Here is a 27,602-nt window from a genome sequence, read left to right on the forward strand (position 1 = left end):
CCTCTTTCGATACTTCCAAATTCGAGATTATATACAGAAGAAGACTACGTTATTAGATAGTCTTTATAAATCCGATAGAGAATGTAGAGTACTATGACCAATGGGGGTATTCTCCATCAGTACTATTTATCATTTACTACATGATGAAGTATCGGGAGATATGGACAATCTGCTTAAAACATGGGATCAGGAATTGGGACTAGAAATCTCTATAGAAACGTGGAATGACATTTAGGAAAATGCCAGAAGAATCACCATCTGTAACAGAACTCAGGCTATCCAGCTGAAGATACTTCACAGGGCCCATATAGCACCGGATTGATTGGCAAAATTTAAGGCAGGGACATCTCCAATGTGTCCCAAATGTAAAATAGAGGTGGGCACTCTTGTACATTGTCTATGGACCTGTCATAAGATCCGTAGATACTGGACTAAAGTAACAAGTGCCCTGACAGAAAGTTTAGGAGCGGAAATTAAAGTGGACCCATATCTCTCCTTTTGGGCTTTTCGAACTTATCCTCCCTGGACATGCATGGGAAGAGACTATTTTCTATTCTCTCCTTCTGTGCAAGGAAAAATATTTTGGTAAATTGGGTGGCTGAGGGCCCCCCTGGACTTTAAATTGGCACAGATTAATTATGGAATGTATTCCCTTTGACTTCCTTACAAATACGGTGCACCGAAAGACCGAATTATTTTATAAAATATGGCAGCCCTTCTTGAATTATATGAATACAAATATTTCGGCTATCCTAACAAGGGCTTTTATTTAATTGAGATTACGAACTTGGCTGGTCCGGGGCCCCTTGGGAGAGGAATCCCGCACGAATACGGGTTTTGTTACATTTGATGTTAACACATTCCGAGCATGTATCTCACTACCCAATTTCTATGTTATCTGCTATTTTTTTTTCTCTTTCTCTTATTTGAATAATGTAAGAGACTTAAATATACACTCTGGTTAGTTGTAGGTTAGATTAGTAGTAGTTGAGTTTTGTTTTTTTTCTCGGTATTTTTCTTTTGTTAAATTTTGGTTATTATATATTTAAGATTTCATTGTATATCAATGTTTGTACTTGAGAGTTTTGTTTATTTTTGTAAACTTGTAAAAATGTTAAATTTCTAATAAAAATATCTATTAAAAAAAACAAACAAATGTGCATTCAAACCAAATCACAAAGGGTTAAACTTTCTACCATCTGTACAGTTCTCTCTCACTCTCTCTCTCTCTCTCTCGCACCCACACCATATTTCAATTTTCTTTAGCTTGGGAATTTAGTCTCAAATCCTGGCTATGGCACATCGTTGCTTAACCAAGTGTGCAATACCTAAATACCTCTCAGCTGTTCCATTTGCAATTCAAACAGTATTTTCAAGGTAAGTTTTTCGTGCCTCTGCATTCACCCACAACCCAGGGGAAACACAACGGAGACTTTAATAGTTGCCCAATGTGTCCTGTATGCCAAATTCATTAGAGTCTTGACATCTTGAAGCAAGCAACTATAATTACAGCAGATTTGTACTTGCCAATTAAAACTAATATTGGGCACTCGAACGGATCAGGGGAATCTTGAAGCATGATGCAGACCTTAGTGTGGGTCCAGGGCTTATCAAATGTAGTTTCACCTGTCATAACCTTGGGGCAAACAAATTATCTATTACTAATTTTGTAAATGGAGCATCAGAGGCTGAGGGGAGACCTTATAGAGGTTTACAAAATTATGAGGAGCATGGATAGGATAAATAGACAAAGTCTTTTCCCTGGGGTCAGGGAGTCCAGAACTAGAGGGCATAAGTTTAGGGTGAGAGGGGAAAGATATAAAAGAGACTTAAGATGCAACCTTTTCCTGCAGAGGGTGGTACGTGTATGGAATGAGCTGCCAGAGGATGTGGTGGAGGCTGGTACAATTACAACATTTAAGAGGCATTTGGATGGGTTTGGAGGGATATGGGCCGGGTGCTGGCAAGTGGGACTAGATTGGGTTGGGATATCTGGTCGACGTGGACAGGTTGGACCGAAGAGTCTGTTTCCATACTGTACATCTCTATGACTCTATGACTCTATTCTTCTGGCAGAACTTTCTGTCCAAACACTAGGACCCCGTTGAGTACGCACACTAGTATCTTGTGGCTGAGTAGCAAGAATTGTATCAGCATTTCTAACAGCATTTTTATCCCTAGCCAGCTTTCTTATATTTTTAACATGACAAAGGCATCAACTACCCTCCATATTTCATAAACAAAGAACAAACACAAAAACAACAGAAAAAAAACCCAAAAAGCAGCAAAGCAAGACAAGCCAAGTCACACAGATACGGCAGGTACAACGAACAACAAGACTGATGAGTAGCCAACCATCAAACCTTTGACTAGGGAAAAGGGATTATTTAGTGAAAAACTGGTGATTTGTCCTCTGCCTCTTGCTTGTGGTGGAGGATGACTGTTATCAGGATTTACCCCAAGTGTCATAGGAGTTTGGAGGTTAATTCTCGTGAAAACTTCCTTGGTTCCCCTGTGTTGCCCCTCTCGGGTTATTAGAAGTCCAATTGAGGATGGATCATCCGTTTTATCCATATAATTACCTATTTTAAAACTACTTCAGTTTTATAGTATCTATTTAAACTACTTTTTATTCACCAATCAAACTTCCACAGACCCTAATTAATTTTATAGACTATCAAAACTTTAGCTTTAAAATATCAAAATGTTTGCTATAAAATATCAAAACTTTTATTATTATTATAAAATATCAAAACCTTTATTATTGTAAAATATCAAAACTTTTATTATAAAAATCAAGAAGTTGGAATGTTCGAAAGTGGAGAGGGATTTTTTTAAAAACTCGGAGTTCAACAAGTCCAGAAATTAACAAGGGTTGAGAGATCGCAGTTTTTTTTATACTTTTTTTTTCATTTTATGAAAACTCCATTGTTTGCCTTGTCTTCTATTTCAGCTAATTCAGCAAAGCAGCAGTACAGGTTCACAAAGTCAAATCAGAACCTGCAGCCATTTTGTTGTGTTATTTTAAGTTGAAAACCCATTTTGTTGTTATTAAAAACCTGCATATATTTGTTGAATCTGACAACAGGCTAAGTTCAAATTTTAAATCCTCAATAGGGGAGTCCAATACTAGAAGGCATAGGTTTAAGGTGAGAGGAGAAGGATTTAAATGGTATCTAAGGGGCAACCTTTTCATGTAGAGGGTGGTGTGTGTATGGAATGAGGTAGTGGTAGAGGCTGGTACAATTACAACATTTAACAGGCATCTGGATGGGTTTATGAAAATAAATGGTTTCAAGGTATATGGGCCTAATACTGGCAAAAAGGACTAGATTAATTTAGAATATCTGGTCAGCATGGACAGTTTGTTTGCATGCTTCATATCTTTATAACTCTGATGAAGAATTTGTCTATTTCAGCCTTGAATATGTTTAATGATTCAGCCATTTGCAGTAAAAAAAAATCCACAAATTGATTACTCTCAGAGTTAAAAATCATACAACACCAGGTTATAGTCCAACAGGTTTAATTGGAAGCACACTAGCTTTCGGAGCACTGCTCCTTCAACAGGTGGTTTTGGCACAACCATCTGATGAAGGAGCGGCGCTCCGAAAGCTAGTGTGCTTCCAATTAAACCTGTTGGACTATAACCTGGTGTTGTGTGATTTTTAACTTTGTACACCCCAGTCCAACACCGACATCTCCAACTCATTACTCTCAGAGAAAGATAAATCTTTCTCATCTCTATCTTACATGGGCAAGTCCTGAGATCATGCCCAATAGTTCTAGATAGTCTCACAAGGGGAAGCAATATTTACCACATCTACCCTGTCAAGCCCCCTAAGAATTATATATATTTCTATGAGGGGTCATCTCACTCTTCTAAACTCCAATGAGCACAAGTCCAATCTAGACAAATTTTCAATGTAAGAAAAAGCCTTCATAGTTGTGATTAACCATTTCACCATTCTCTAGACTGCCTCCTTTGTCAGAATATCTTTCCTTAGATAAGGGGACCAAAACTGTTCATAGTTGGCCTAACTTGTGCCATGTCTAGTTTTAACAAGGATCTCGATTTTCATATAATCTACTCCCTTTGAAATAAAGGTCAAAGTTCCATTTGCCTTCCCCACTACCTGCTCAAGTTAAATGTTGTCACAACCAAATGATCTTATCCAAACTTCTGTGGTTAGCTCATTTGCATTGTTTAAGATGTAGAATGGGACCATGTCAGGATACATTAATCTTGGGAGAGCCAAATTGTGCAATCACTGAAATTCAAAGGTATAGCGATTAAAAAAAGAGATCATTCTGGTGATCATTGGTAAGGCTAAAAAAAATTAACCCATCAGCATCTCTTGCCTCAGCTAACACATTAGGTGGCAGGAAAGCCATATAACATTTCAATTTCATTGAATAACATTTTATAATAATTATAGCACAGGAGGAGGCCATACATGGGAACACTGCCACTTGCAAGTTCCCCTCCAAACTACTCACCATCCTGGCTTGAAATATATTGCCGTTCCTTCAGTGACTCTTGGTCAAAATCCCGGAACTCCTTCCCCAGTGACATTGTGGGACTATCTACAGCACATGGAAGGCAGTATTTCAAGAATGCAGCACACCACCACCATCTTCTCAAGAATAACAAGGGATGGACAGTAAATGCTGGCCAGGCCAGTAATTCCGACAACCCACGTGTGAATAAAAATTAAATCCCCCTTCCCCTCCCCGCCATCCTTTGTGTCAGTACCAACCCTCTGGAAGAGCAACTCACTGAGTTCCATTCCTCAACCTTTTCCCTGGAACCCTGCAATTTTTCTCTTTCAGATAATTATCAAACTCATTTTGGAATTCTTGTAAATATGCCACCTTCACAATCTCAGACAAAGCATTCCAGAACCTAACCATGTACTGCATAAGGTTTTACATCTTCTCGTGTCACTTTTGCTTCTTTTGAACCTTTAAATCATCTTAAATCAATATCATTTGTTGTCACCTTTTATGTTCATTGGAGCAGTTTCTTCCTTCATGATGTTGAAAACGTCTCTCAAATTGAGGAAAAGCAGGCTGGTGCTCCCAGCATCATGGACATATTTATTTCTCAATAATTATCACTAAAGCAGAATTATGTTAACCATTGCACCTGGTGTTATTTCTGAGACATTGCAGTGGACAACATGGCTCATTACAACAGTGAAGATGAGATCGTCACAGATGCTATATAAATGCAAGAATTTTTAAATAAATATTATAGTGGTTTTGCATATTTTACATGATAATCATCTTAATGTATTTTCAGAAATTTGCCACCAATCCTTCTTTCTCCATGTTGAGTTTAGGGCCTGTCAAATAATGAGTGGTAAAGGATAAATCACTGTGAGTCTACACATAAGAAACACCCGTCTTCCAAAACAAGGTGATAAATTGCACATTAACAATAAGTACAGTTTACATTAACTTGTTTGGCATAGTCATTAAGGACTAACAGAAGATGTTCAGAATACATGTGCACAAAACTCGACAGTCTCAACATCCAAAAACTGTGACATGATAAAATTAGTTGGAGCCCAACATAACATGAATATTAACTCCTTCAGACTGATTATCTTATGCAACACTTCTAGACTGTTCAAGTCTAATATATCCACTGATTCACTTACAAGAAATGCCACAGGGGTCTAAAAAGTACATAAAAATACCATGATGTACAGAACAAGAAAATCTATTCGGCCTTCCAAATATTATATGCAATCTATCAATGCAATATTTACAGAGGAAAGATCTACTTAAATATTAAATGTCTTCTAAGGTCAAAAATTTAGCACTAACTACAAGAACTGTTGTTGCTTGAAATACTTGATCCTCATAACTTCTACTGAGTCCTTGATACATTTTTTTCAAATGGGTTGGGCATTGCACCCTTAAATGTTCTTACTGGGTTTGTCATTCAGAAAATAGTTGTGATAGAGCCTGACATGATAATTCTGCTGACTGTAAATATGTTTCATAACCTGTGCCAGTTCCTTAACCTTATCAGATGTCTCATCATTACAGTTGCCAAGCAAAATAAAGCAAACTGTCACACTTACATGGCAGTTTTGAGCATTGAACATGGTGAGAATAACACAATAATATTTTAGTTCCTCACAAATCCTCTCCCTAATTGACATTTGTTTCAATCCACCAGGGTATAATCATATAAATGCAATTATCAATCTAGCTCAATCCAATTTATTGATAAATTCATATATTAAACAACCCATTGTTTGAATTTACACTTGAAATCAATCTATATTATCATTAAGAAATTCCTCTGTTAGAACAAGATTTAGTCTATTTATAAGAAACAAGGGAACAGTAATGGATTTTTTGAATAGTCATAGCGATTAATCTCTCTCAATTAGTGTCCAATAAATCCTAGCATGAGAAAAGTCCTCATGGTGGAAATATGGATAAGTTACATTTATTATATTTCCTACATCAAAGTGTATTTAAAATATTAATATTACCAAAACCAATCCTATTCCTGGCTATTGTATTATGTACTGGATGTGTCAGCTCTAGTTAAGGGCCCACTAAAATAGACTGAAAACAATTTAAAACAGACCCATTTGCAGCTGGATTGGTACCAAAAACGAGTCTGAACCACATGGAGCATGGAGATGCCTGTTGCTAGTGGCAGAGCAACAGAGCAGAAGGAAGTAATTGATTGGGAGAGGCCCAGGTAGTTTTCAGGTATCTGGTTTTAAGGTGCTAAGGATCAGGCTCCATTCAATCCTCACAAAGAAATATTTTGTCTCCCCAACCCAGACCTCTCCATCTTAATCACAGACAAAGCTCCTACTTCCCAATTCCTTCATACAACCTCCATTGAATGCTTTCGGAAACCTTCCTTCAATCCCAACCACAATCATGTCCTGAGACTTACCTATCCAACTGACTACTAAGGTCAATATTCACCTGTCTCTGGCTGCAGCCTCCTTTAGCGATATATTCATTCCCATCCCATCAGGGAGTTAATCGAACCCACTATTAGGTGAGTGTCTGCACAGATTTACTTAACTGAGGCTCTGGCGTTAGTATGCAGGGTTCATTGTCTTGTACTCAGCTCCTTTATACAGTTCACCTAAATATGTGGCTCACCTTTGTGAAAATTAGTTTCGAACTTACTCTTTCCTCATTGCTCCCAACCCAAGCACAGGTTCTCTGGCCGTACTTTTCAGACAAGTTAAAGAATTTGTTGTGATTTACATTATCTATCTTTCTAGAATCAGAAAATTGCTATCATATTACATTTGAACCTCCTCTTCTCCAATGAGAACTAAGCAGTTTGCATAATCACTCCTCATTATTGAATCCCTTGGTCCCTTCATTCCCCTCAATCATTTTTGTTACTGTCCTCTCTGTCCTACAATAGCCACAATACTTAACTGCAGTAACTAGAACTGTACACAATATTCTAAGAGTGGTCAAACAAGTGATTCAGAAAATAGTAGGATTACTTTATTATCCACGCTGACCTTCTAATGCACCTTGATATCTTATTTAATTTCTCCACTGACAATGAACAATTTACAATAATTCAAAGTTATTGTGAATTAAAATTGCTTTCTACTACCTACAATCAACAAGCAATGTACATCTAAAGCAGAATGTTAAATATTCTCCAAAAATAGTAACAATGAAGAAATCCATTCAACATCTTAGGAAATGTGCAGCTTTAATTTTCTTTCTATCCTTTTCTTCCCCTTACCTTTTTTGTATCATTGGGCGGCCTTTGCTGAGAATGCATTTTAAAGTGCTGCATTGTGTCTTGAGAGTGCATTTCAAGGGGTTGAAATTATTTTGATGCAGTGTACCTCATTAATGTAGAAATATCTGGAGTACCTATGTAGTTTTAGATACCTTATCTTCAAAGTTAACAACTAGCATGAGGGTTAATTTAAGATCTGGAGCCCTGAATCATGTGGGAGAGACTCTCACAAGCTCGTTCCACTAAAGAAACTATACATGGGTTAGCTGGTCTTACTTGATCCTTCTGCATTAAGTAATGTATTTTGCCATTCATTGTGGAAAACAACAGTCAAAACAAGGTCTCTTCCATGAGCATCTCTGATGAATAAAAAATATTCTTTATTAAAGTCATACAAAGGCATGAAATAACAAAATATAATTCATATTAATAAATCTGTTCATTAGAATTATGCAATACCTTGTAGATGTGTAATCTGAAAAATTGGCTAACTTGAAACCAAACTCTAGTAAAATTCAAGCCAGTGTCCAAATTGTCTCTGATTTTGTTTGTGGCTGTATTGCTTAGGAATATATATTGTGGAATTAATATATTTTGTAGAATTTTTAACCAAAAGTTATTATAAATGTTTTGGAAGATTCCTATTTTGATCAAAAATACAATTAAAATGATATGCCAAATATTTCACTTCAATTGATTTCAAAGCGTGTAACATGAGTTTGAGATTTCAGCAATACAGAAACACTATCCCTCTCGACAAGCCCAGTGTAGGTGACTAGGCATAGGCTATTAGTTTAGAAGAAGCATTGATCCAGACACAATGAGGTGTTGAATTAATATAAACAGCACTACATCTCATAACCATGTGTTAATTATGCATTTAATGACAGCAGGACTTCAATTATCCATCTGAAAGTAGGGTCACACCATTCCCTGCAGATAATAGCAATCAGTGGATCAAAAGTCCTCAATATTTTGTCTGAAATTGAGTATTTACTTCCTGACAAATCTATGTACATTCCTTAATTAAGTTGGGCGGCATGGTGGCATAGTGGTTAGCACTGCTGCCTCACAGCGCCAGTGACCCGGGTTCAATTCCCGCCTCAGGCGACTGACTGTGTGGAGTTTGCACATTCTCCCCGTGTCTGCGTGGGTTTCCTCCAGGTGCTCTGGTTTCCTCCCACACTCCAAAAATGTGCAGATTAGGTGAATTGGCCACGCTAAATTGCCTGTAGTGTTAGGTGCAGGGGTAAATGTAGGGGAATGGGTCTGGGTGGGTGCATTTTGGCGGGTCGGTGTGGACTTGTTGGGCCGAAGGGCCTGTTTCCACACTGTAAAGTAATCTAATCTAAGTTCCAAGCAGATGTAGGAAAGAATGTAATGTTTCTTCCATTTTAAAAATGACTATCACCTGATGAAGGAGCGTCGCTCCGAAAGCTAGTGTGCTTCCAATTAAACCTGTTGGACTATAACCTGGTGTTGTGTGATTTTTAACTTTAAAAATGAAGTATTTTTGGAAAGCCTTCTGGTTGCCCAAGTCTACTCATCTTTTGCATTTGAAATCCTGACATCTGTATAAGAAATCATTTCCTGGTCCAAAGGTTCTGGCCGAGATATCAGTGGCATACAACTACTTAGAGACTCTTCTAATAACTGTGGTATGCCTTTATTATTACTAAGCAATACTACACAGTCACAATGAAACTGGGTGCTGAGAAGTCCTGTGAGTTATGGTCTGTCTCAGGTGGTGAATCTGTTGGCAGATCTCTAAGTATGTCTTCAGAATATATGGCCATGCTACCCTATCTACTGCAGCAACAAGTTGTTTTTCAAGGGCTTCTTTATACATCTTTCTTGCTATGATTTTATGTCATACACCTGTTTTTGGTCCATTTAAATTACATCATTATTTTGCCTGAATTTCCTGCTAGATGTACTGTCTCTCAGGCCTCATCCCAAGGCCATACTCAAATAAATACAGCCAATTGCTATTTTCTAAATGGAGAGAAAATTCAGAAGTCTGAAGTGCAAAGAGATTTTGGAGTTCAAGTCCAGGATTGTCTCAGGGTAAACTTGCAAGTTGAGTCAGTAGTTAGGAAGGTAAATGCAACGTTGACATTTATTTTGAGAGGACTTGAATATGAAAGCATGGATCTACTTCTATAAAGCTCTGGTCAGATCACATTTAGAGAATTGCGCAGTTTTGGGCCCCATATCTGAGGAAGGATGTATTGGCCCTGGAGCATATTTAGAGGAGATTCACAAAAATGGTCCCAGGAATGAAAAGCTTAACATATGAGGAATGTTTGAGGACTCTGGGACGATACTTAATGGAGTTTAGAAGGATGAGGGGGGTATCTAATTGAAACTTACAGAATATTGAATGGCCTGAACTGTGTGGATGTTGGGAAGATGTTTCCATTGGTAGGAGAGACTTGGACCCGACAGCACAGATTTGGACTAAAGGGAAGACCTTTTAGAATGGAGATAAGGAGAAACTTTTTCAGCCAGAGAGTGGTGAGTCTATAGAATTCATTGCCACAGAAGACTGGAGGCCAGGTCATTGAGTATATTTAAGACGTAGATAGATAGGTTCTTGATTGTCAAGAGGATCAAATGTTACAGAGAGAAAGCAGGAGAATGGGGTTGAGAAACTTAACAGCCATGACTGAATGGTGAGGCAGACACAATGGGTTGAATGGCCTAATTTCTACCCCTATGTCTTATGGTATTATGATGATATTTCTAGCACCTTCTCACTTTCCTGCACTGCAGGTATTTTTTATGTTCTTAGCGAGGAAGGTTTTTGTTTCACTCACAGCTGCAGCACAGTTTAAAAACAATTTGAAGATTTTAGAAAGTCTATGTCTTGACCAAATTTCGCATCCTGCCTTCCTGTTCTCAAACCCACAGTTTTGTGCTTCAATGATGGTACTATTCCTTCTTCAGTGTTCCATTCCAATACCATGATTCAAACTAGTTTATGTTCAATAACATGAAAGAAAGAATAGTTGAGTGATCCAAAGCAGTTAATAAAATACAAAAGTAAATACTGCATTGCTTACACTGGTGTACACTTACTCTTGGACCAAAACTGGAATAGTAATCCTTATCCACTGAACATTAACAAAATGACTGTGCCTCCTGTCACTGTGACTGTCCTACATAGGAAAACGTCGGTTCAAAATATTCAATTGTGTTTCAGCTAATTAATACTAAATCCCAATTCCTGTAAAAGTTCTTGAGGGCAATCAAGAAGCAATGGTGGACAATTTAGTTTATCTTGCTGACGTTTTTTTGAATTTTATACCTTGCAGTCAACTTTCCCATTGATTTCATCAACAACATAGATTTATGTAAAACATCCAAAACTTTAAAAAGTGCAAAATAAGAGTTTGTTTTTATTTTAAAAGCTCTTCACATTTTAATAGAGATGATGAAATTGTACAATCTAGCCACTTTTAAAATTGGGAGATTCACTCAGTGTCCAGCCTAATCTACTTCTTAATTCATGACACTCCCTAACCAACCTCCTCTATTAATGGTTCTACACCTCAGCAGGATTTGTCTGAGAGAATACTGCTGTCTGTCATGGACCTGGATGAAAGGGAATTTGTCTCCAATCACAACAACACAAAAGGCATCATTTTAGATAGAAGCAAAATGTACTACAAATCAGTAAATAATGTAGAATTGCTGACATGGGAAAAACTGAAGCGGAGTAGAGTGCACTAATTATTTATATCAAATGTGTGACTGGAGTAGTTCTGCTGTATTCCCTGTGGTTCATTTTTCATTCAAGATTGTTTTCCAGGCAATTATTCACATTAGTGAGCCATCAGCGATCTCAATATGTGAGTAGAATAAAAAAAGGTAGACTGTCAGAAATGAGGACTTCAATCAGACAGAATAAGATGAAAGGTTTACGAGCTGTGATTTACTAACTAGGAATCCCATGTCACAGAACTGCATAGCCTATATATGTTACTCTGACTTTTTTCACTCAGGTGATATGATTCACATCATTGTTCTGTCTCAAGAAGAATGATCTCTCTGGCTCTCGTGACTAGAACAGAGAATACTGTTTCAAAATAAAAGATAGGCTATTTAGGTATGTGATAACACGTAATTTCTTCACTTACAGCGTGGTGAATCTTTGCAATTCTATACTCCAGAGGGCTTTGATGTCACAGTCATCAAATATACTTAAGGCAGAGATCAATAGATTTCTGGATGTTAAAGATTGCATGGGATTGGCAGTAATTCAGTAATATAGGATTAAGGTAGAAATTGAACCATTATCTAGATGAATGGCAAAACAGAATTGATGGGCTGACACACCTACTCCTGCATCTATATTTTATATTTGCTCCTAGCTTCTAGATTTGGAAATCATTTTTAGCTGGATGTACTTTGCACATTTTCATTTGTACCATGGATAGGTAAACGTTTTGAACCACTCCTTTTTTTAGTAGCAATGTTTTAATCTGCAAAATAAATTTTCATTTTGCTTTCAATTATGAGCCACATTTGTTTACTTTCTGATCTTCTGAAGTTTGTCTATAGAAGTTTGAACATAGAAATAGCTGCTAGGAAATATTCAGGAAAGCAACCTTTAGACCCTGCACATTATTTTATTCTCACTACCAGTTATTATTTGAAGAGCATAGCTTTTTGGTCCACAGGAGTGCAATGGAAGAAAGCCAAAGATTAGTTCAAAGCAACTGTGCCACATTATTATTGGAGAGAATAATATGTGCTCAGTGACTTTCAAGGCAAAATGTTTCATACAAATGAGATTCGAGCAGTTATATCACCATATGAAGCCTGTACTCAAACACAAGCTTTGTAATATGTGCCCTGTTGCATTTTTAATGCGAGGATGTACTGTCACATTAAGTAGTTCTAGGTCAGTTATCACACTCTTTTCCAGTAAGGTAGACAGTAGATTACAACTATTGTGTCATATTTCTTCACTTCCTCTGGCAGATAACCTTTCCAATTTGTCCCACAATAATTGATAGTCTAATTTTTGTTAGAGTAAGTCATCTGGAACACAGATTTGGCATTGATATCCTCTCTCAACTCATAAGATCAATTGGTTTCCATATCTGTGCCACCGGGTGGCACAGTGGCTAGCACTGCTGCCTCACAGCGCCAGAGACCCGGGTTTAATTCCCGACTCAGGCGACTGACTGTGTGGAGTTTGCACATTCTCCCCGTGTCTGCGTGGGTTTCCTCCGGGTGCTCCGGTTTCCTCCCACAGTCCAAAGATGTGCAGGTCAGGTGAATTGGCCATGCTAAATTGCCCGTAGTGTAGGTAAAGGGGTAAATGTAGGGGAATGGGTGGGTTGCGCTTCGGCGGGTCGGTGTGGACTTGTTGGGCCGAAGGGCCTGTTTCTACGCTGTAAGTAATCTAATCTAATCTAATCTTTAAATGAAAAACAGTGCATAATTATATATTTATTCAGGTGATAATTACTTTACCCTATTTATCATGAGGAGAAAGTGAGGACTGCAGATGCTGGAGATCAGAGCTGAAAATGTGTTGCTGGAAAAGCGCAGCAGCTCAGGCAGCATCCAAGGAGCAGGAAAATCGACATTTCGGGCATGAGCCCTTCTTCAGGAATGAGGAAAGTATGCTAAGCAGGCTAAGGTAAAAGGTAGGGAGGAGGGACTTGGGGGAGGGGCGTTGGAAATGCGATAGGTGGAAGGAGGTTAAGGTGAGGGTGATAGACCGGAGTGGGGGTGGGGTCAAAGAGGTCAGGAAGAAGATTCGGCCTATCACCCTCACCTTAGCCTCCTTCCACCTATCGCATTTCCAACGCCACTCCCCCAAGTCCCTCCTCCCTACCTTTTACCTTAGCCTGCTTAGCACACTTTCCTCATTCCTGCAGAAGGGCTCATGCACGAAACGTCGATTTTCCTGCTCCTTGGATGCTGCCTGACCTGCTGCGCTTTTCCAGCAACACATTTTCGGCCCTATTTATCATGACACCACCTCGTGTTCCTTTGTATTTCATGAAGATAAAACAATTGTGTATTGAAAATATGAGTAAAGAAAGTACTTAAACAAAATGCTGCTCAATTCAAGCAGTTTAAAAAAATTAATTCCAGCAGTAATTTGTTTTTATAGCTTTCATCAAAGGTCGCAATACTGCAGTAGAAACCCACACTGCTGTCTACCACTATCATCATTGTTTTTGTCACCAAGGGAACAATTGTTAGTGAACAGGAAGGCACATGATATTACTTAAACACGTAAAGTCCATGCAAAAAAATCTGTTGGCATAATACCTCCCTTTCCTACCTCTTCCTGTTCCTCTATGTCCTGTTTCTCTCCAAATAAATCCTATGCCTGTCTCAGGTGAGAAGGAATGAGGTGAAGCTTTATGTGTTAAGAGAGACTCAGTGACCTCCCTTATGCAGAAGCGTACTACAAACTTTGAGATGTTGCTTATATCTTCAGCAATAGCCCGGCAGGAGCCGAATGCACTGAAGTTAAGAGCCCTGTTACCTGAACAGCCAGAGGCAATGTTGACCTGGGGTTACAATTTTGGAAGCAGCAGCTGCAGATAGATTTCAGTCAACAACCTTATGTGTGAAAAAAGATGTTTCACTGAAGTTCAGGCAAAAGAATGCTCATAAACTATCCTCAGTAGATATGAACTCTTGCTGAGATTCCATCCCTCCCTTCTCCTTCTCCATCCTTTCCTAGCAGTTTATTCTGTTCATCATGACCACTGGTCATTTGCTCATTCATGTTCCAAACCTGTGAGGCAACACAAATTGGAATGCGACTTCTTTCAGAATGAGCTTTTAAGTAAATAGGAAAATACTTCATCGCCAGCAAGACTACTGCATTTAAACTGTTCAATAACTATAGAAATTATTCAGAAACACACAGAATTACACCAAAAGGTAGAAGAAATTGTAAGAAATAAGCATGCAAGTAGTTTATGATTCTTTTAAGCGATGTTGTTGGGGTTCCTTCATGCTGCTAAGTATCATGTTTAGCTGTGCATGGTAAATTAGGGTGACATCTGGAAAGTGGATTTTGAAAGTGGCAGCACCAGTTTAGCTTTGCACAGTGATTAACATCATAATCTGCCTGTTTCATGACTTGTTACTGGACGTTATGGCCAACTCATTTGCCAGGGCTACAATCTCCATTTTTCACTTCAGAAGTGTGTATTGGCACCTTAAACCTTATTTAAGTGTTCATACAATTAGGTATGTAGCCTACTATATAAGTGCTATGGGGTTCAATTTAAACCTCTTAAATTATTTATAAACATATTTATTTCACAACATTACAATCATTAACTATGGTCATGTATGCTGAGAGAAAATAGTGTGTCAATGTTTTATGCATCTTCTAACCCAAACAACAATAAAGTCAAGGGATGCCTGTGCGTCCCCAGTTTCCAATGTGGCTAATGTGTTTCAAGTGCAGGAGTAATGTAACTTTTGCTTCCTCCAAGCTGTCTGGGACATTTACCCTAATTGTTGATAATGGCCTTGACCTCTACACATGATAGATACCTAAAATGTTCAACCATCCACACACATCATGGACAAAAAGGACAACTGAAAAACTAGGCCCTATGTGTTTTCACTGTTTTCACGTGAGCTACAATAATTTTTTGTGAAAAGCATCACAGAAATTTCATTTATCTTGATGGAGAACACATACATTAGGAAAACTTTGCTGCATTGACTAGGATGCAGGATGTACTTTGGGTCAGGGATTTCAATGATCATCACTAAATGTGACTGGGAACATCATTGCTGACCGAGCTGGCGGAGTCTTGAAGGACACATCTGCCCAACTTGTGCTCACCAGTTCACCTGTCACAGATGTCTCTGTCATTGATAGTATTAGATGGGAGTGACCGTTGCACAGTCTTGGTGGCGATAAAATTCCACCTTAACACTGAAAATACTGTCATTAGCACTTTGAATGTGCTTAATGGGTAAGAGGCAGAACAGATTCAAAAACTCATTGCTGGGCAGCCATGAATGATCAAAATCAGAAATTGTTGGAAAAATTCAGCACATTTGGCAGCATCTGTGGAGAGAAAGGAGTGTTAACATTTCAGGTCCAATGACGCTTAGTCAAAACAGAATATCCTGAAGAAGGGTCACTGGACCTGAAATGTTAACTTTGCTTTCTCTTTCCACAGATGCTGTCAGACCTGCTGAGTTTTTCCAGCGATTTCTGTTTTTCTTTCTGATTTCTAGCATCCAAGGTTCTTTTGGTTATTTTCCAACCATGACAGATCATAGGCCATTAGCAGTAGTAGCAGAACTATGCTCAACCACAACCTCATGGTCCAGCATATTCCTTACAATTCCATCAAGCCACGAGATCAATCCTGGAACAATAAAAAGTGTCCGAGGATAATGCTAGGAGCAGCATTAAGCGAAACTAAAGTGAGTGTCAGGTAATGTTGCAGCACAGGACTACTTGCATGGCAGAAGCAGCATACAACAAAATTACCTGATCTCAAAACCTCTGCAATCCTGCCACATCACTTTGACTATTGATGGACAAATAATAGCTAAGGTGAGGAGGAGGCTTCACAATCATGGTATCAAACTCAAAGAAAAGGCATATAATTATGCAAAGACAAGTGGCAGATCAAAAGATTATACAACATATAAAAAGAAGCAAAGAATTACTCAAAGGTTAATAGGAGCAAAAAATTAGAGTACAAGAGGAAGTTAGCCAAAAATATATTAACAGACAGGAAATTTTTTTATCAGAAAGTGTTAGTCCTGTAGAAATTGTGTCTTGGAATTTAGTAATATAGAATAAAGAGATAGCAGCTGAACTGAACAGACATTTTGCGCTGATCTTCACTAAAGAGGATACAAGTAACATTCTGGAAATATCTGTAAATCAGGAATTCAAAGGGAGGGAGAACTCAAGAAAATTACAGATACCAGTGAAGTATTGCTGAGTAAATTGTTGGAGCTGCAAGTTGATTAATCTTGGGTACTGACTGATTTCATCCGAGGATCTTATAACAAGTAATAAATGAGATATTTGATGCATTGGTTTTCATTTTCCAAAACTTAACTAAGGGAAGAAAAATAACTAAGAATTCTGTGGGATGTAACTTAGCTCCTGACTCCCCAAAATATTTCTCCCATCTACAAAGTGAAAATCAAAAGTGGAGTGGAATACTCTCATGGATGAGGGCAATTCCAACAACACTCAAGAAGCTCAAAGATATCCCGGATAAAGTGAACCACGTGATCAGCACCCTTCCACCAATGTAAACATTCTGGTTCTTTACAGTGGCAGCATAGTGAACTATGTACAAAATGCATTGATGCTCCTTCCACTGCACCTTCTAACCCCAACCTTCTACCACAAAGCAAGAAAAGGGCAGTAGATGCATGGGAATACAAGAAGCTACAAGATTCCCTCCAAGCCAGACACCATCCTGACTTTCAACTGTATCGCCATTCCTTCACTGTCACTGAATCAAAATCCTGGAACAATCTGCTGTAACAGCACTGTAGCTACACGCATCAGATGGACTATAGTAGTTCAAGAAGACAGTTGATCTCTATTTTCTCAAGGACAATTAGGGATGGGCAACAAATGTTGGCCTTGCCTGCTAGGCCTAAGTCCTGTGATAGAGGAGTTTTAGGAACTGGATTACTTGTTAAAATGAATCTGATATAGATTTTCTGATCATAATGCATAACATAAGAGAGGTGATGTTCTTGTGGTATTATTGCTAGCCCATTAATCTAGAACCTCGGGCAATGTTTTGGGGATCCAGGTTCAAATCCTCCCATGCTGCTGATGGAATTAGAATTCAGTAAATATCTGGAATTGAGAACATACTGATGACCATAAAACCACCTTTGATTGTCAGATAAACCCAGCTAGTTCACCAATGTCCACCAGGATATGAAATCTGCCATTCTTACCTGGTCTGGCCTATAAATGACTCCAAACATTTCCCAATGTGGTTTACTCCTAACTGTTCTCTGAGATGATCTAGCAAGTCATTCCATTGTAACAATCATGAGAAATTCTCCAAAGAGAAATCAGTCTGGATGAGTCATCTGGCACATGGACTGCAGGGGCTCAAGAAGATGGCTCACCACCACCTCCTCAAGGGCAACAAGGGACAGACGATAAATGCTGGCCCAGGCAGCAATACCACATCCCATGAGTGAATAAAGAAAAGTACAACTTTCCAGTACATCAATAGGTTATTAAAAGTCCTTTACATAACATAGGCTAATGTTTGAATTATGTTATTCAATCGCCAACGATTATAGCATTGTTTTCTCAAACATGACTTTAACTAAGGCTTATTATAACTGATCATTATGTCATTGAACTCAAACCGTTAACTCTATACTTCTCTCAACAAATGCTTCCGCACCTATTGTGTTTCTCCTGCACTCTTTTTTTGTAAGACATACAGTCACTGTTGTGTTCATAGAAACCTGCTTCAATTTCAGGTTCTGCGTGAGGACTGCCAAAAATAAAACCATTTTGATCTGAGAAAGCTTTGCTTCTTTTCCCGTTGCACAAATTCCCAATGTTCTTAATTGCTAAAAGAAAGGTTGACCCTACCCTCTTGCAACTAACTTTCCACATCTCCTTTGCTCTTCGTTATTCAACATCTTAGCAATCCCAAGTCACATGTGCACTTCTTGGAACCTCAAGATGCCATAATCAGAAAATCAATTTGACCCTAATTCAAAACATTCTCCAGTTTCTTTTGTGCTTAAAGGGGCATCACACAGAGGTTTTTTTCCCAATACATGGTCCATCACAATCTACTGAATTGTGCATCGACCGAGGAATCAAAATTGTTAGAAATACATGTGAACTGTATGATTGAAACAGAAACTTTAAAATAAAAGGATTCTGACATTCTACTTATTCCATGTAAAACATTGATCTGAAAAGAGTTATACTTACACTCAAAAGCACAACAAAAGCTATTTTAAAAATGGTTTTGAGAAGGATATTATACTGAAATTTGAAACTTACTTTATCATTATCAATATAAAAGGTAAAAATACAACACGGCTTGTTGCTATAGCAACAAGATTATTTCAAATGATACAGCTATCATCAGCACCCCTGAGCTGTCTTGCCTTGATGGGTAATTAGCACCTCAAGGCTAATAGTGATTGCAATGCCTGATCAAAATCATGTTGTCACAGTTATCATCCATCAAAAGTTTGTTAAAGACTGCAGTTCGACAATCCCTGCGGCGTTCTTGTCAAAAGGTTTGGGGCATTCTCTGAAGTTATTACAAGTCCAGTAACAATCTTGTTTAGCACTGCATCACTTGTTAATGCAAGTCTGGGTTGAGAAATAAGTGAACTTTGAGTTCAATTGCTGGCTTTAATGAATTGCTGGCTTTGTACTTTGTTGCTCGTGCCTGGATAAGCTTTTGTTTAGTCACATAGAATAATAACATATGTGCTTTTTAGAATCTTCCTCTGCCAGGGAAATGACAGCTTTTTTTTCGCCCGAGATAAAATATGTAGAAATTCATAGTCTACAGTCAGAAGCCCAGCTATTGTTAGTAAAATCTTGCACTGAGGATAATGGATACTTTGTCACTATGTAAGAAAAGTTTTCTTTCTTTTCTTCACTGAGTTAATGCTTACCAATCAAAATGATAGCAAACAGTGATTATTTTTGGTGTTGAATCTGCAAAACAACAAATGTGCTAGTGAAATAAAACAAAAAAATATTCAAAGGCCAGGCAACATCAATGCAGAGAAAAACAGTGTTAATGTTTCAGGTCATCAAGAGTGGAATGGTCAGATAACTAGGCAACAGTAACCATGGTACCTGTGCAATAATGTTAGTTTCTCAATTATTCAGACCACCTATTAATTGGTTAAAATGTGAAAGGCTTTATGAAGTCACTATAATAGCTCACGAGGAAAGTATTGATGTGATTGTTTGCTGTCAAATGTAATAATCCCAATATCCAGATCAGGAGATATCATGCAACATTATATAGTATTGTCAAAAACTATATTCATTACTAAATAGATAAATTAATTTTCATGATTAACAGATGCCGTCCTTTTGTTATATGACAGTGAGGTATTCCTTAGGCACATTTAAATGCTCATGGCAACATAATTAGATATATACAATATCAAACAAAATAATGCATTTCCATATTTAACAAAGGCCAACTGCTTTTATGCAAAAGTGGAGGAGATAAGGATAAATGTTGCATATTTAAGGCAAATTGAACCTTTACTTAATTGCTACCCAAAAATTAGTAGCTGATTTTTTAATAAATGCATAGCCAACAATCAAAGCAGTGCTCTTGACTTTAGGACCAAAACTCAAAATTCAATTTAAAAACATAGTTAGAAGCATGTTTGTAATTAAAATTACAGACTGCAGATGTTGTAAGTGTAAAACATGGGCAGAAAACCTAGAAATATGCACCAAATCTACAGCTTTGAGCAGATTATTTAGATTGTCTTTTTGGATGTAGAAATTGGGGTCCACCTCCAAAATTTTGAAATTCTTTTCTAATCTGTAATATACCCCTTTTTTATTGTTTCGAATGCTATGATAAGTAATGGATAAGAGTCTAACAGCTGCACTAATTGTTTAGAGAGGAAGGAAGATTTCTTAAAGCTATCATTAAAGTTACAATCATCTTGTTGTTGGTGAAATTCAGAAGATAATATATGCTATTGTGCTTCAAGCCAACTTTTTCTAAGCAAATTTATTTACCTCATAAAATTCATAATTAGCTAAAGGCGGATTGCTAAAAATTCACTCAAGACTGGGTGTAAATTGTAAAGTAAAGTGGTCGATGTTTGATCATTTTTCTTTACTCAACATAACTCATCAACATGCAAAGTCTAGCTAGCTTGGATCTTTGAAATATGGTCAATATTAAAAATTACACCATGACACCAAGCTGAAGCATTGTTGCATGAAACCTGCTGTTACTATATCTTAGAAAGCCCCAGGACCTGTGACTCATTGCCTCTGATGATCATTTTGCAATGTCAACTGGTACTGTTCTTCAGCTTTAACAGAGTTTACAAAACATATTGAATAGTCCATCACAGTTTGTGCAATTCAGTTTTTCTAATTATTCAAGTTTCTGTCTTGATACTTGTGCTTCTCAACAAAAATATTTGTACCTAGTCATGTCATAAAATTCAAATTCTAGTAAATACAGCTTTCCTTTTTTTTATGTTGATGTTTGGAATTGTTGCTTTAAAAGCTTGAAATTTAAAAACAGTCTTGTTGAAGTCAGTGCGATGTGGGCTATGGTGAGATTTGTGGCAGAATTCAGTGAAATTGGTGGCAAGACTCTTCACTCCACCTTTTATGCTTTTGACAAGCAATGCAGTGAGCTTCTCGCTAGGCGCTGGCAAGTTGCCGAGTAAAGTGGTGATTGCTTACTAATCACATTGTTGATGGGCCAACTCACCTTAATCACTTAATATTCAGCATTTCAATTTTGCAAACTCGCAAGCCAAATAGAGTCATAGAGATATACAGCATGGAAACAGACCCTTCAGGCCAAACTGTCCATGCCGACCAGATATTCCAACCCAATCTAGTCCCACCTACCAGCACCCGGCCCAAGTCCCTCCAAAACCTTCCTATTCATATACCCATCCAAATGCCTCTTAAATGTTGCAATTGTACCAGCCTCCACCACATCCTCCTGCAGCTCATTCCATACACATACCACCCTCTGTGTGAAAAAGTTGCCCCTTAGGTCTCTTTTATATCTTTCCCCTCTCACCCTAAACCTATGCCCTCTAGTTCTGGACTCCCCAACCCCAGGGAAAAGACTTTGTCTATTTATCCTATCCATGCCCCTCATAATTTTGTAAACCTCTATAAGGTCACCCCTCAGCCTCCGACGCTCCAGGGAAAACAGCCTTTCTCTGTAGCTCTGTAGCTCTGTAGCTCTGTGGCTCTGTAGCTCAGATCCTCCAACCCTGGCAACATCCTTTTAAATCTTTTCTGAACCCCTTCAAGTTTCACAACATCTTTCCGATAGGAAGGAGACCAGAATTGCACGCAATATTCCAACAGTGGCCTAACCTTGTTGAGAAATCTCAACATGGAAATCAGAAAGCTTTCCTGGTAAATTCAACTTGCTGCTTGCTCTACAAGACCTCCATGTTGGACACCAGGCCCCAACATTTCAATGGGCTAAATTGGTATCAGCAACATCCTCACCTCATCCAGGGGTATTGTCATCCAAAATGTTTCAACCTCCAGGAACTCTCATGGTTCATCTCTGCTCACCTTTCAGGATACTTCTGCACAATGCCGCACCTCAAGCTGCACTGGTAACTATCATTGTAACGTTGCAGCAAGGACACTGTTTTCTCAGGGATATGTGCTCCCAGTTTACTGGACCAGGCTGCCTCTCCAGGCCCTTCACTTGCTGTCTTAGCACATAACTACTCTGAGCCTACCTGAATAGTAATTGTATCCCTACCTTGCATTGCCATGCCTTGCCTTTTTATGCTTTACTTCTCAGCCAGAAATACCAGGCTCACACTACTTCTATTTTGCCTTGCCATTTAAAGCAGTCACAAGGAAAGTAAGCTTTTCATGGTTGTCAGCAGGGTTAGGTCAAGTTAAGGGAGATACCCTTCACTCAGGGAGACCAGGCATAGTAGGTTGAGGGCAGCCTTTAAGATCAATCCAGAGACTTGTAAGTGATCAGTCAGCCACTCAGGACTGTCAGAATCAGAATGCTCTCTTGACTCTGCAGACAATCCAAGACTCTGCAGACTTTGCAGATATCCCTGTCTTGACCTTTCCTGCCCTATTGTGGGCTGCATTCCTCCTGGAATGAAGAAGTAGTAGGTATTAAGGGAGATGGAAGTGGGTGGCAAAACTGTTACATTTTGCTGATGTGGGGAAGTGTCCTGAGCGGGTGAGTCAACAGCACGGAGGACATGTAGGGTTAGTGGTGTCAGTAGTTATGGTGGTGTTGGGGTGAGAGTGAATGAGGAAAGATGTTGCGGCAGTGGTGAGGAAGAGATAAATGCAACTTTAGGCCCTATGAACTAGATTGTGACTAAAATCTGGAAATGTAATGTCATCTCAGGTGAAACTTATTGGGAAAGGTATCAATTTTCTGAATTTAAACCTGTCTTTTCCTGTCACTACTTTGAATAATTTGATCAGATCAGCCCTTAAGCTACTAAATTCTAGAGAAAACAGGTATAATTTGTATAATTTATCCTCATAACTGAACCCCAGAGGTCCAGGTGTCATCCTTGTAAACGTACATTGTAATCCCTCCAAGGCCAATATATCTTTGCTAAGGTGTGGTGCCCAGATCTATTCACAGTATCTCAAGTGGGATCTACCCAGAGTTTTGTATAGTTGCAGTATAATTTCTGCATCCTTCTACTGCAGTTCTCTAGATATAAAGGCCAGCATTCTACTAGTGTTCTTAATTATTTTGTGCATCTGTTCATAGCATTTTAAAAGTCTACGCCTCTGAATCCCCAAATTTTCTGACTATATTTAATTTCATACTATCGAGATTGATTGCCAAGTTTTGTTTAGATTTACATCGAGGTTTGACTCTGATTGGTCAAGGCATTTTCCTATGAAATGAAGGAAGCAAGTAGCAATCACAAATTTTCTTGAATTAATACAGGCCCAGTTCATGTCCATGTCTTTTTCTATCTGCAAAGAACAGGGACATTATCTATTAATATACATAGCTTCTAATATGCACAATTGCACTAACTCTGAGCCTGACTGATGTTCCTAAATTGTTTTGTCAGCATAATTCGTTAGAGACCATTTGCCAACCATTCAGCTCTCTCCTTGCAGACTGTATAAATTTTGTTAATTGTCCTGATGAATGCAAGTCAAAACGTTTTGATAAAATATATCTTGCATTTATTCATTTTGATGAAGCAAAAATCACCGTTGAGGAGGGCATTATTATCTGACCCATTGCCATCAATCTGGAAACTGAGGAAAAGCAGTGGAATAAATTAGAGGGAGATGTGAAAGGACCACATTGAATGTCTTACTACCCTCCTAACTAATACTTAAATACAAGGAAACCTTGACTTCAAATTCATCCATCGTGTGCTTAATAGCGAGCAGATCTAACGACGTCTGTCGCTGAATGCATTTGAGGAATAACGCAGAGACAAGCCAGGCTTCAAAAGCCTAGCCGTATATGATATGGATGTAGGAGATGCCTGTCCCATTATGCAACATTGGTGCAATAAAGCTGGTCCAGTTTCAGGAGGAGATTAACTCGTGCTGGATCCCTAATTAATGGAGACATCAGCAGAAGATGCAGTTATCCCCTTGTACTTTTGACAAACTAGACAGCTCACCAGGCTCTGCACTCACAACTAAAAATAATGCATTGGCTAAATCCAGCTCTTAACCAATTTCCTGGTCGGAATATTGCATAGATATGGTAAATAAAACAGTCTACCATACCAAAATAGATTTAAGGAGAAAGTGAGGACTGCAGATGCTGGAAATCAGAGCTGAAAATGTGTTGCTGGAAAAGCGCAGCAGGTCAGGCAGCATCCAAGGAGCAGGAGAATCGACGTTTCCTGAAGAAGGGCTCAGGCCCAAAACGTCGATTCTCCTGCTTCTTGAATGCTGCCTGACCTGCTGCGCTTTTCCAGCAAAATAGATTTACTCAAGGACACTGAGAGGTGCCTGGACTGTCTGCTTGAAGGAACTTTCTACCTCCAAAATTCCAGATAGGTTATACCTGTGTCAAGTGCCATTTATGGTCTGAAATTTCCTTTCAAAGACTAATGAACCAGATAATGCAATATTTCTCATTGTGTAGTGTATCGAGACAACCTCCTAGTGGAACAGCCCTGGAATAACCCAAATGGGGCCTCAGTGTGCAGGTTACTGTCAAACAAATGCTGCTTGATGCCATTGTTGATGACATCTTCCATCACTTTATTGATGATTGAGAGTAGACTGTGGTACATTAATTGCCTTTTTAGATTTGACCTTGCATTTTTGTGCACAGGACTTATGAGGGCAATTTTCCACATTGTCAGATAGATGCTAGAGTTATAGCTTGCAGGTGAGACAGCAGGTTCTTGAACCCTAGTTTTCAGTGCCATTGTGGAATAGTGGCAGGGTCATATCCTTTGCAATATCCAATGCCCTTCAGCCATTTCCTGAAATTATGTAGAGGGAATTTAGTTGTTTGGAAGTCAAAGACTAGTTACTCAGGGAATGCCTTGGAGGCGCCAAGTTGGATCATTCACTCGAGACTTCGAGCTGAAGATTGTTGCAAATGCTTCAGCCTTAACTTTCTAGGTATCTTTTGATATTTTGAAACAAAATCAGCTTCCTTACTTCCTAACTTTCCCGAAGAGAACTGAAAGAGACCCAGTTAAAAGTGGAAAGATATTAGCTGAGGTACAGAGAAATTATTTAAGTTGGTGTGAATGTGTTTGATGTATTAATTGTTTTTATTTCTTTAAATTTGTAATAAAATGTGAATACATCTGATTTAATTCTAATTTCATGTGGAAAAAGTGTCTTGTTGATAGATCAACACCGAAGTGCTTTGAACTTTATTTATTTTAAATTCCAAAATGTGTTTTTTCAAAGAGCACTGTTACAGGCAAATAAAGTCTGCAATACTGTCTGGTGAAATACTTTATGAGGCCTATGCAATGTCACACCTGTAGAATTTCAGGGAAGCTTTAGAGACAGAGAAAAACACAGCCAGAGATGATAATAGGGTGAATTATTTCCTCTGTAGCCCCTCTCAGCAAGAAACCACTTCTCGCAGATATATTTGTGTTTTATCCCTCTAAGAAAAAAAATCATAGAATGGGTTTAGAAATTGACTATTACCCTGGTATCTGTGTACTGGTGAAAAACGTTGTTGTACTAGAAGAATATGTGCTGGTAAAGTGAGCTTCGAGAGCTATGAAGATAGCATTCAAAGAGCCATCTACTAGTCACTCCTACATTGTAGTTAAAATGTCTTTTGCTTTGAATGCTGCAAGCCAACTAGCCAAAAAGCCAAACAGAAGGAACAGGGCAAGAAGGACTCTCTCGCTCTGAGTGCTGCCAATGCCCACCATCAAAAGGAAACAGGACTAAAGGATTTTAACTAACCTGCGAAAGCCAAGAAACCTGAAAACAACTGTCCAAATACCAACACTCTACCATCTATGTTTCATGAATGATCCAGAGAGACTGATCTATATAGCTTCTGACTTTTCTTTTGGGCTCACACCTTATTCCTAATTTGTGGGTATGTATGCTGTGTTATTATTCCTTTCACATTTATTAACCAATAAGCTCACACTCAAGAAAGGCTGGTTAAATTGGCTCCTTTTGAAACATAAATTCCATTGGGCTGAAGAAAAGGCATCGACAAGGGAAGGATCCTTTTAAAATTTACCTTTTTGAAAACAACCAAGGGAGACGGTGTGAAAAAACTATCTCTCATCATCCAGGAGTTTGATGATTTGGGGTATCAGGCTGCTGCTGTAATTAACTTGGAAAATCTCACTTTAGGTCTTGCTGTATCTCAATACCAATTGTGCTATAGTTAAAGGAAAAACATAGTGATCGAGTGGTGAAACAAATTGTGTACATGTTTTGAAACAACCTTGGTTCCCTTACTTTCTAACAGTACTGTAATTAAATCCTAAAGATCCAGTACAGAGAAGTTATTGAGAATGAAATAAAGTAAAATGTGTCACAGATTCCTACATAAAATGTCATTACATTTATTTCAAATTGGTGACTTGGGCTCATATTCAATTTCAAATATATGCAATACATTTTTTTTCTGCCTTTTCAAATGTTGATGTATCTGCTATGTTTTCAAAGTTTACTGTTCATTCTTCATATGTCCAGCATTCACTGTTCTAATAAAAATCATATGAATTACTAACAGGTGTTAGGTGACAATTTAGAGTTTATGTTTTGCTTAGAAATGCAGTTTTTTTCCCTTAATTTGTTAACTGTGTCATTTAATTTTGCTGCAATTCTGAATTTTTAAAATATTTAATTACTTAGCATCCCTAGTGCCATCCCTAAAATGAACATAGTATTCATTTTCTTCTTCATTTTTTAACATTAGAAAATGTATCCACTTTAAGTTTCACAAATTTCTGGTGAAGCAACAAGGCCTATAATATATGACAAATTACTCAGTTCACAACGAGCAAGAAATTGCCAAGTTTAAAGAATTTGGAATTGTGTTGCATTGTCCTGTATCTGAATGAAGATATAGAGATGATTAACTATTGTTTATATATTCTATTTTAAATGTTCCAGGTCCCCCAGGATGAATGGGGAGGATATCCACTGGGAAACAAAGATGAGGAGATCCCCTGCCGAAGGATGAGAAGTGGCAGCTATATAAAAGCAATGGGAGATGAAGAAAGTGGCGAATCTGACACGAGCCCAAAAGGTTCACCAAAAGCTGCTAGTCTCCATGAAACACTAATGAAAGCTGCTGGTCAGAAAGTAGATCATCAGAAGTAAGCATTTCTTTCATTTTCTATTTCCTTTTCTGGAGTGTGTATAGAGTGTTGAGCTTTGGCAGAGCAGCTCCTGCATGTCATTAGGTTGAATATTTGAAGTATCTTCGATGCAGGCATATATATTAAAAAAGTTTAAAACTAGGGGTGTGCATTAAGGAACAATATCTTTGAGATTCCATTGAATCTCTACAGTGTGGAAACAGGCCATTCCACCCAACAAGTCCACACCTACCCTCTGAAGGGCATCCCAACCAGACTCACTCCCCTACCCTACCCTTGTAAACCTGCATTTCCTATGACCAACCTA

General features: G+C 38.3%; 1 protein-coding gene across 8 annotated transcripts in view; it reads left to right on the forward strand.

Moving 5' to 3' along the window:
* dlgap2a (discs, large (Drosophila) homolog-associated protein 2a) overlaps positions 1 to 27,602 on the forward strand; it is a 729,001-nt gene that overhangs the window by 599,177 nt on the left and 102,222 nt on the right. For all 8 annotated transcript variants that reach the window (XM_043678985.1, XM_043678996.1, XM_043679043.1 and 5 more), the window contains one exon: positions 27,087 to 27,292. In XM_043678985.1, the coding sequence (XP_043534920.1) occupies positions 27,087 to 27,292 (206 nt within the window). The remainder of the gene's footprint in view (positions 1 to 27,086; positions 27,293 to 27,602) is intronic.

This window comes from Chiloscyllium plagiosum, chromosome 3, assembly GCF_004010195.1.
Source record: "Chiloscyllium plagiosum isolate BGI_BamShark_2017 chromosome 3, ASM401019v2, whole genome shotgun sequence".
NCBI lineage: Eukaryota > Metazoa > Chordata > Chondrichthyes > Orectolobiformes > Hemiscylliidae > Chiloscyllium > Chiloscyllium plagiosum.